The 11292-nt window shown below is 48.1% G+C and overlaps 1 protein-coding gene across 1 annotated transcript in view; it reads right to left on the bottom strand.

The window, feature by feature from the left end:
- Nucleotides 1-10676: 10676 nt before the first annotated feature.
- The window catches only part of RAX (retina and anterior neural fold homeobox), a 5548-nt gene continuing 4932 nt past the window's right edge, over nucleotides 10677-11292 (bottom strand). Inside the window, exon 5 of the mRNA XM_011971742.1 lies at nucleotides 10677-11288. Coding sequence (XP_011827132.1) covers nucleotides 11152-11288 — 137 coding nt within the window. The 3' untranslated portion in view covers nucleotides 10677-11151. The remainder of the gene's footprint in view (nucleotides 11289-11292) is intronic.

Genomic DNA, 11292 nt, shown 5'->3' with positions numbered 1-11292 from the left:
GAGCCTTGAGCAGATTTTTGGTCAACTATCAGGCAGTCAAGTTAACTGAGGACCCATTTGCTCAATAAATAAATAAATAAATAAGTAAATAAATAAATAACTAAAAGTTGTGTAGGAGGAGATGGGAGGGGTAGGAACGGGTGGGTCAGGGATAGAAGAAAACCAAGGAGATGTTGGCCGCAGTCATGCACGCCTGTAATCCCAGCACTTTGGGAGGCCGAGGCGGACTGATCACTTAAAGTCACGAGTTCGAGACCAGCCTGGCCAAAATGGTGAAAGCCCAACTCTGCTAAAACACAAAAAAATTGGCCGGGCGTGATGGCGGGCGCCTGTAATCCCAGCTACTGAGGAGGCTGCAGTGAGCAGAGATCGTGCTACTGCACTACAGTCTGGACGACAGAGCGAGATTTCCTCTCTCAAAAACAAACAAACAACAACAATAATAAAAGCAAAGAGAGACCCCTGGAGGAGATGAGCTTTGAATGAAGACTAGAAAGATGCAATGAGAAGAGAAAAAGCATCCTTCAGAGGAAACATAGTGTGTGCCCAGATTAAGAAGGAAAAATAAATCCGGCATTTCAGCAGGGCTGACCTCTGCAAGTGAAAAGTAAGCGAAGCCTCCCTTGAGGCCAAGCCTCTCTCTTCTCCTACCTGCTCCTCACAGGACCTCCAACCCAAGCCCCACCACTCACTGAACTATCACTGGCCAAAAAGCAGCTGTAGCCAGTCTTTGCTATTACAGAGTGCGTTTAAGTCATTATTCTCTTTCCCAGGATGGCTGGCATTTTAGGCTTGTCTCCAATTTTGGATAAAAAGGCATTGTCCACATCGAGCAATAGTATAGAGGTCAATCATATGACCTTCGATGCTGTGAAGGTCAGTTGTTCAGAGCAGAGGATCTCTGATACTAAGAAGATAAATGGGAAACAAGACGTATGAGTGAATCTTGTGGATGAGGCTTGAAGGTAGTAAAGGCATTGAGGTTTGAAATTGCAGAATTTTGCGGATGTATTTATCACTGCACTTAGGCTAGTGGACACTCAATATCTGTTAGCTTATCAATGTATCTTTATTGACTCTAAATAGGCTGAACTGGTAAGGGAGCAACATGATGAAAATGATATTTAGGAAAAATTTTCTGATGTGAGTATCTGCCTGCAATGTGTGTAAACAGCAAGAGCCTGGTGGGAACACTAATTTTGTCTTGTTTTTAACAGCTTTATTGAGAAATAATTCACATACTCATCATTCACCCAAAGTGCACCATCCAGTGATTTTCAGTGTGTTCACAGATACGTGCGACCATCACCAGAGTCCATTTTAGAACATTTTAATCACTTCAAGAAGAAACTCCGTATTTTGTACTTCCTATCCCCTCTGTGTCCCCATGTGTCTGTATCCCATCATGAAGCAACCACAGATCTACTTTCTGTCTCTATAGATTTCCCTATTGTGGACTTTCATATGAATTTCCATTCATATAGTGTGTGGTTTTTGGTGACTGACTCCTTTCATTTAACAATGTTTTCAAAGTCTACACATGTTGTAGCCTGTATCAGTACTCATTCTTTTTCATGGCAGAATAATATTCCATCATATGGATGTACCACATTTTATCAGGTCATCTGCTGATGAGCATTGAGTTGCTCCCACCTTTTGACTATTATGAATACTGCTATTATAAACATTCATGTGCACGTTTCTGTGTGACCATACAGTTTTCATTTCTCTTGGGTGTATCTTACCTGGGAGTGGAGTTGCTGGGTCATGAAGTAATTCTGTGTCACTCATTGGAAGAACTGCCAGAATGTTTTCTGAGGTGGCTGGCCCATTTTATATTACCATCAACAGTATATGAGGGTTCCAATTTTCCATATTCTCACCAATACTTCTTGCTACCTTTTTTATTCTAGCCATCCTAATGTGTGTGTCATGGTACCTCACTGTGATTTTGTTTTGCATTTCTCTGGTGACTAATTATGTCAAGTATTTTTTTCTTGTGCTTATTGGTTATTTATAGATCTTCTTTGAGAAATATCTATACAGGTCCTTTGCCCATTATAAAACTGGGTTACTGATCCTTTTATTATTGAGTTGCAAGTGTTATTTATATGTGCTAGAAATGAGTTCCTTATCTGATGTATGATTTGCAAATATTTTCATCCATCCTGTGGGTTGTCCTTTCACTTTGTTAATGGTGTCCTCTGAAGCACACATGTGAAATTTCAATGAAATCCTTTTTATCAATTTTTTCTTTTGTTGCCTTTTTTTGGTGTCATATTTAAGACTCTTTTGCCATAATCCATGATCATGAAAAAATTTACCCCATGTCTTCTTCTAAGAGTTTTATAGTTTTTTACTCTTACATTTAGGTAGTTTATCTATTTTGAGTTACTTTTTGTATGTGGTGTGAGGTAAGGGTCCAGCCTCATTCTCTTCATGTGTATATCCAGTTGTTCCAATTGAAAGGACCATTGTTTCCTCATTTAATGGCATTGGCACCCTTTTTGAAAATCAATTGGCCACAGATGTTTGGGCTTATGTATGGATTCTATTCTTTCAATTGATCTATGTGACAGTTCTTATACCAGTATCACACTATCTTGATTACTATTGCTTTGTAGTAAGTTTTGAAATCAGGCATTGTGAATCCTCTTGATTCTTTTTCAGTATTATTTTTGGATATGCTGGGTTCCTTAAAATTCCACATAGATTTTGGAATCAGTTTGTTAATTTGTATAGGGAAGTTATCTGGGATTCTAATAGGGATCATGTTGAACCTGCAGATCAGTTCGGGACTATCACTCTCCTAACAATGTTGTCTTCTGATCCTTGCACATGGGATATTTTTCTATTTATTTAGATCTTTTACTTCTTTTAACAAAGTTTTGTAGTTCACGGTGTAAGTTTTGAACTTTTTGTTATATGTATTCCTATTCTATTCTTTTTGGTGTTATTGTGGTTGGAATTGTTTCCCTTATTTCATTTTTGGATTGCTCATTGCAGTTACGTAGAAATGCAATTGAATTTTGCATATTGATCTCGTATCCTGTAACCTAGCTGAACTCATTTATTTGTTCTAAAGTTCAAAGCCTCAAAGTGAAAAAGTATGTGGTGGTCCAGTGAAAATCAGAGTGCACTGATGTCATTTGTATAGAGAATGAGGAGAGAAAGAAGGTAGAGTGTGAATGCCAGTCACAAGCTTGGAAAGATAGATGAGGTCAAATTTGGGAGAAGCTCAGATGTCATCCTTAGGAGCTTGGCTCTTCTTCCATAGGCCATAAGAAATTGTTTTTAAGCAGAGGAATCGTTTGAGACAACTAATTCTGACTACAGTGTGAAAGATAGATTGAAACGATTGAGGAATAAGGAGACCAATGTGGAGGCTGTATTTTTATAGCTCCAAAGCTTAGCAAAAGAAAGAGAGCCAGGCTCTTTGGAAGCAACAGACTGAAGGGGTTCTTTGAAAATAAAATTTAGCCAGGCGCAGTGGCTCATGCCTGTAATTCCAGCACTTTGGGAAGCCAAGGCAGGCAAATCACTTGAGGTTAGGAGTTCTAGACCAGCCTGACCAACATGGTGAAACCCTGTCTGTACTAAAAAATACCAAAAATAGTCAGGTGTGGTGTCACATTCCTGTAATCCCAGCTACTCAGGAGGCTGAGGCAGCAGAATTACTTGAACTTGGGAAATGGAGGTTGCAGTGAGCTGAGATCATACCATTGCACTCCAGTCTGGGTGACAGAGTGAGATTCTGTCTGAGAGAGGGAGAGAGAGAAAGAGAGGCAGGGTGGGAGGCCTCAATTAATTAAGAAAGAAATACCATAAAATGGGCCTAGATGCAGGAAGTGCCGCCATAACAGAAGCACTGCATGCCACGGGAGGCCATGCAGCATGAGTGAGATGATAAAGCCCCGAACTGGGAAACTGGCAGGGAGAGGAAAAGCACAGGTAGGTGAATACAGGAGACATTCTGAAGTAAAGCTGATGGGGCTAAGTACTTGACTGCATATAAGGGTTGAAAGAAAGGAATTGGATTTAGGTATGGCTGATAGTGACCCTAAAAATTAGGATCAAAACAGAGCCCGGGTGGTAGTACAGAGCTAGTATGGTGCTCTACAGTGTCATCAACTTGGATCTGGATCTTTTTTTTTTTTTTTGACGGAGTCTCGCTCTATTGCCTAGGCTGGAGTGCAGTGGCGCCATCTTGGCTCACTGCAACCTCTGCCTACTGGGTTTAAGTGATTCTCCTGCCTCAGCCTCCTGAGTAGCTGGGATTACAGGCATGCACCACCACGCCCGCCTAATTTTTGTATTTTTAGTAGAGATGCAGTTTCACCATGTTGACTAGGCTGATCTCGAACTTCTGACCTCAGGTGATACACTCACCTTGGCCTCCCAAAGTGCTAGGATTATAGGCATGAGCCACCATGCCCAGCCTATCTCTTCTTCTTCTTTTTTTTTTTTTTTGAGATAGAGTCTCATTCTGTCACCTAGGCTAGAATGCAGTGGCGCAACTTCTGCCTCCCAGGTTCAAGCAATTCTCCTGCCTCAGGCTTCCCAGTAGCTGGGATGACAGGCGCCCTCCACCACACCCAGCTAATTTTTGTGTTTTTAGTAGAGATGGGGTTTCACCATCTTGGCCAGGCTAGTCTCGAACACCTGACCTCAAGTGATCTGCCCGCTTCGGCCTCTCAAATTGCTGGGATTACAAGCCTGAGCCACTGCTCCCAGCTAGGGACCTGGATCTCTTCTATGCTGTTGCTCAACATTCTCACAGTGTGGCTTCATGGCATGGGCCAAGATGGCTGCCCCAGCACCTGCATCACGCCTGCCTCAGAGCCAACAGACTGCAGGGGAGGGGCATAAGAAGGATTTTCCCTTACATGACATAGGTCATTGTTTAATCACATCTAATGGAAAGGGAAGCTGGGAAATGTCTTTATTCAAGACATCCAAGTGATCAGCTAAAATTTGGAAGATATATGGCTGAGAAATAAGGTAGAAAGGAAATTTGGATATAACTTACCTTGAGGGGTTAAGAATTACTCTGAAAAATAATTATTATCATATCCATTGGATGCATATAAATGCTGAAAGAGGAACAAGGGTTTTAAGGAGCTTTTAGGAGCCTACAGAGCAAAAAATAAGATTTTATTTGAACACATTTGTTTTGGGATAGCTTCTGGAATGTTCAGGCGGAGAAAACCAGTAGGCATTTGGAAATTTATGTACAGTTGGGTCCTTATTTCCCCTCCTTAGGCCATGCTGCTTGAATGTTGGGACTTTATCATTACAGGCCCACCATAGGGGGTGTGTGTGTGTGTGTGTGTGTGTGTGTGTGTGTGTGTGTATGTGTGTGTGTGTGTTTTAAGACAGAGTCTTGTTGTAAGACAGAGTCTTGCTCTGTTGCCCAGACTGGAGCGCAGTGGCGTGATCTCGGTTCACTGTAATTCAAGAGATTCTCCTGCCTCAGACTCCTGAGTAGCTGGGATTACAGTGCCCACCACCATGCCCAGCTAGGCCCACCATATTTTGTAACAGTCTGCAGATTAGATAAAGACAGCAGGAAGTTAAGATGGTATGAGAAAGAACACAACTAGAGACTCATTTTAAAAAAATATCTCTGGAGGGACTACAGCATCCAGCCACTGTTAGGATTGGAAAAAACATTTTGCAGAGAACTTTGGACAGGAAGACATCCTTGTATGCAATTCATTCAGAACCCACTAACATAAATACACACACTTATACTAAGCACAGAGCAGAGGAACGCTGCTTCTCAAATGAGCTGTCACGTTTTCGGTGTCTATGTTGAAGTAACGAGGGAGCAGAGATCTTAGAGACCTAGTGCTCCAGTGAGGTTTGTTGACAGTACCCTGTTTAAGGTCCCACGAACAGGCAATGTCACAGTCATGACTGGGCCACAGATCTCCTGACTCCCAGGCAGAGGAGCTGCCACTGCACCTGCCATTAAAAAGCTGACAGGCGCAGGGTGCTGGGGAACCCAGCAGTCTCTGCCTCTGCCAGGGTTGGGGGAGACGTGGCCAAGGATCTAGATGATTTAATCCAGTTTACCAAAGGGATTTTATAGTGAGCAATTAAGGCGTGGTAAAGGCATTAATCACTAATGAGTCATTAACTCTGCCCACTATTGTACAGTTAACAAGCGGAGGCCAGATTATTAGAACTTGTCCCCAATAAAAGGGACGACAAGGTCACAGAGAGCACCATCCGCCTCCACAAGGGTCGGGTGCTCCCGTCTGGCGCTGCGGGGTCTCGCCTTTCCCAGGAGGGCAAGAAGGCACCAAGGGGGAGTGCGGAGCTCCGTCTACCCGAGCACGGAAGTGCAGCTTTTAATTACTTTAACTGTATTTTAATAAATTAATTTTTAATTTTATCTTCCCTGACAGTCTTACCCTGCCCACCTTCTAGAGGCTTGGATTCCATTCATGTAACAAGATTCTGCTGGTGAAAAGAAGCTCTTGGGATGGAGGCTGGAGAAGCGGACTGGGCGAGGCTGGGAGTGGGGCTGGGAGCCTGGGGTGAGGCGCGGAGCTGGAAGGGGTGGATGACGGGGAGAGCATCTCATCAAATGCTGAAACCGCCAGGGCTCTCAGGTCCGCACCCAGGGTGCCCTCACCGTACGCCGACCCTGTGGGGAACGCGCTCTCTGGCTCTCTGGAAGCTGAGTTGGGGGTCCTGGACTCTCTTGCCGCCCCCAACCCCCACTTCCTGCGCGTGGGCTCCGGCGGTCTCCGCAAAGACTTTGAACTAGCCGGTGAATTTGGACTAGAGAGGGAGGAATTGACCTTCCCTCTACCCTCACCAGATTCTAGATTAACTGGGGCGGCGTGGGGGACAGATAGGGATTGTCTCCACTAGTTTGACAATTCCCATTCCCCAAGCATTAAATATATATTTAGGATAAATAAATTCAGCAGGGTGGTCCCAGTTTAATTGCTGACCTCTGGTCAAAGCCCTCCCCTCTTGGGGGTTCTCTTCTAGTCCCTCCACCCCATCCCACCCTCACCAGCCCGGATCACCCTCCTGAGGAGCGCAGGTGGGGGCTCAGACCGGCAGGGGACAGAACTGGGTTCGGAACTAGGAAATCCACTAGGGATACACAGCCTGGATCCGTCCAGGGCCGCAGCGCCGAACCCCAGCACCCAGAGCGAGGGCGCCTCCGCGATCCTACGGTTGTTCTCTTAACGTCGAGCCTCTGGAGCCCAGGAATCCAGAGAGGCCGAACCCTCAGTCCCCTGCGTCCGTGCAGGAAAGAAATTGGGTTGTGAGCATCGCCAACAGAAGCCGGGAGCCATGGCGCGCGCTATGGACACGCCGCCCTCGCGCACAGAGAATGCTCCAGAAAGGGAAAAACGCAAAACTTAAAATGCTCCGACAGGCGCGGTGGCTCACGCCTGTAATCCTAACGCTTTGGGATTTCGAGGCGAGAGGGTCGCTTAAGGCCAGAAGTTGGAGGTCAGCCTGGCACACATAGTGGACCCTCGTCTCTACAAAAAAGTGAAAACAAAAATCATTAGCCGGGCGTGGTGGCGCGCGCCTGTGGTCCCGGCTACTCCAGAGGCTGAGGCAGAAGGATTGCTTGAGGCTGGGAAGTCGAGGCTGCAATGAGCTATGATTGCGCCACTGCACTCCAGCCTCGGCGCCGAGCGAGACCCTGTCTGTAACAAAACAAAACAAAACAAAAACTGCCTTGGGGCTGGCTGATGGTGGCCACGATCACCGGGGAGGTTCGCTCCCGGCAGGCTCCAGCTCTCTGGGTCAGCGGAGGTTCCCTGAGGCTCTAAGAGCTGTCAGCAACTCACCTCCCCAACAGTGTCTGACTCCGCCCTTCTCTCCGCGCGGTCCAATCCGCGGCGTCCTTCTCCGCCCCGCCCTCGTTGTCTGAGAGGCCCGCCCAACCTGGTTCACAGGAGCAGAAGAGGATCCGGGTCTATAGACCCACTTGCTTTCCTCCTAGGGCCGGGCAGAGCAGACATTGTCGGGGTTTGGGAAGCAAGCATCTCCAGATCTTTTGAATTGACTGAAACCAATCGAGGCTTGCCCTAGGTCTGTTCTTGGAGCAGCACGGTGCCTTTTCTTCTGGAACCTCGTGAGACCCATGTGGTTCTTGTTTTCCTTCTATGGGCACTGGTGGCATCGCCTGAGCCAAATCTGCAAACTCATTAGGGAAGATTCAAGAACCATTGAATGTGATTCTTGGGAAAGTGATGCAGGCTTCCCTCGGGGTCCCTGAAAGCCTCATGCCCGACAGAGCCAACAGTCTACTTTTGGAAGCTTGTGCCCCAACTTCGGCCAGCGCCTCTGCAAAGAGTATTCTCTAGCCATGGGTTTGAACTGAGAGGCCCCAAGTATTTCAGGGCCGTCGGGGTTTTAATGCTCTTTATCACAAGCTGCTCACCTCCAGTCAGAGTTAAGTACTGGATTCCCGCCCCATCTGCACCCCTACTCCTGGAGCTGGCAGTGAATCTCCCACCCTCAGAGCTGCCCTGCGGGGACGGGGGAACCCTGGGGCAGATGCTGTGTGCAGATCTCTCCAGGAGGCTCGGGAAAGCACAGCTAGTGCCCACCGCCCAGGATCTCTGTTTCCAATATGGCCTAATGAGCTGTGGTAGAATTGATATAAGGAGCACTTATCAGCAATGTTTTCCCAACACGCACTGTGATGGACACTTCTGGTTATTTCAGTCCTAAACGCTTAGAAACAGTGTAAACTGGGACAACCTCTCCGTGCCTCAGTCTCCTCATTTGTAAAATGGGGCTAATTGTATCTTCTTGGCAGAATTGTGGTGAGGCTTAACTGAGCCAGTAGACGTAAACCTCTCAGAAGAGTGCTGGCACATAGTAAGCCTTCAATGATCATTAGCTATTGATATTTTTGTGATCATTTTCCGAGGGCTTGTCTCTGAAATCTGGGTATGGCTCACTCTGTTGGTGCCTGGAGAGATGGTTTAGAAGAAAATCTATTATCGTCTGAAACTAAACAGTAGAAGGTGAAGTGGAAGTAGCAGAAAAACATAGGTAAAGAACTGAAAAACAGCACAGAGGAGACGAAATGGATAATCTTGGCAATGATCTAAGGGAAGTGAAGAAGATGTTGATGGTGGCATGCTCAAGGTCACAGGTGCCCAAGACTGCGGTAAGAAGGAGGACAGGGCAAGTGTGGTACTCACTTGGAGCCCATGAAGTGGGAAGTTCTGTAAATAAATCATCCTTAGGGAATGAAAGGATGAAACAAATGATAGGCCAAACACTCATTCTGGTTTTGTTTTGTTTTGTTTTCTTGCTAAGAGGTGATAGCACATGAGCTACTCCATTCGTCTCTCGCAAGGAGACATACTTGTAAGGGAAAGTGCAGATATTGCTCCCTACCTCTTGTGGGAAATAATTTATTCAGTAAATTTTTACTCATTAGCCTACTGTGTGCAAGGCACCAGCTGGAGGTCTAGGGGTACACAGTTCTGGTTATGCAATAGCCTCTCAGAACCCCCAGAGAAAGGACTGGAAACTATGATGAGGCTTCCCCTACTTCCAGCTCCAGTGTGGTCATCCTTTTCCCAAGTCGGTTTCAGGAACCGGAGAACAGTCAGGGAATTTCGGGGAAAGGGGGACCGTGATTACGATCCATATTTCGTCATGCCAGGGTCTTGGTACTTTACACAGTCTTTACAGGTACAGACAGTAGCCAGTTGACGCCAATTAAGGCTCTGGCGGCATCATCCCGAAAGCACGCTTAGGGACGGGGGTTGTGGGGTAGACGGGGGTGGGGTGGGGTGGGGTGTGGCGAGGACCTGTTGGCAGGCATCCAGGTTCTGCTGGCCGTGGCCCAGCTTCCAGTGTCACCGGTGGATATCGAGCACGCTCAGACGGAAGTCCGGGACGCTCCTTCTTCCGAGAGTCTCAGGAGCTTGTGAAGCGGGCTGAGATTTCGGGATTCCTTCCTCGCCCTAGAACCGGCGCCAAAGAACTGCAGATACTGTCCAGGGCACGCTCGCAAGAACTAGTCCTCGGGGCGGTGCCGCAGGGCGCTCCAGGACACTCTCCGAGCACCGCACCTCACCAGACTCGCCTTTTGCCGAACTCTGGGTTGGCGAGTGTGGAGCGAGTTGGGGAGGTTAGAGTCTCGCGGCTCCGAAAAGGAAAAGCATCTCTTTGTCTCAGTGCTTGTACCGCTAGTCACCAGTCCTGGGTGTTAGGGACTGGCACCGAACCGGAGATCTACCTGGTGAGCTGAGAGGAGCCCTTAGGAGAGCGGGGACGCCAGGGGCCGGGGGACACTTCGTCGCGTCCTAGGGAAATTGGTCTTGACGTTTTCTATTAAAGTCAGACTTCAAAGTATCAGCTGCCGCTGGACTATGGGGCTAGCGGGGGAACTGGGAACGCGCTAGTGGCTGAACCTTAGCCCCTTCCACTCCGGACCCCGCGCGCGCACATCCGCTCCAGGGAAGGGCGCCTCGGGTCTAGGCCGCCGAAGCGTTCCGAATGGGGACGATTCTCTGGTGCAGCGAAGTGTCCCTAGAATTTTCACGGGAGAACTCTGAGCTGCTTCTCAGTCCTCCTCTTTCCCTAACGCACCCTGTCCATCAGCGCGCCCTCCTCCCGAACCCCCATGTTCACTCCTCTCCCCAAGTCCTAAGCGTGCTTAAACAGAGTCGAAACAAAACAAGCATGCCTTTAATTCTCCTCTCAAATACTTTGAAACTACTTATACAAAAGTTCCTCAACCTCTATTTTTCCGCCGCCCCTGCTGCCCTGTTACGATTATCTGGGGATCTCCAAGTCTCCTGGGAATGGCCAAGTTCAGAAGCTTCAGCCTGTTTGGGCCTGGAGGCTCCAGCGCCTGCGGGGATGGGAGCGGCGTGGCCAGCGGGGCCCGGCAGCTTGTTGGCCTCCAGCTGCAGGGCTGAGGTCCGCGAAATGTGTTGAGGCGGCCAGAGAGCCTCTCCTCAGGCCTGAAAGTCGCCCTTCTTCCCGTGCGTCGGGAGCAGGCGCATGGTATGCCTGGCGGGTGGCTTGCAGGCGATAGGAAAAGAGGGGCCGAGTGGGGTGGGGGAGGTCCCTGGTAGAGAGGATGTGGATACAGTGCGCTCGGCCCGGGGTCGGCTCCCAAGACGGTCCCCAGTACCCCTAGAGGGCCTGCCACGGCTTCCCGATGGCCTGGATGTGCTCCTTGGCTTTCAGACGCAGCGCCGCGATGCTGCTGTTGCGCGGGTCCGCCTCGTCCAGCGGGAACTTATCCCCGAAGCCGGGCCCGCACGGGTAGGAGGG

Source organism: Mandrillus leucophaeus, unplaced genomic scaffold (genome assembly GCF_000951045.1).
Source record: "Mandrillus leucophaeus isolate KB7577 unplaced genomic scaffold, Mleu.le_1.0 Scaffold124, whole genome shotgun sequence".
Lineage (NCBI taxonomy): Eukaryota > Metazoa > Chordata > Mammalia > Primates > Cercopithecidae > Mandrillus > Mandrillus leucophaeus.
This window is presented reverse-complemented; position numbering and strand designations above follow the sequence as displayed.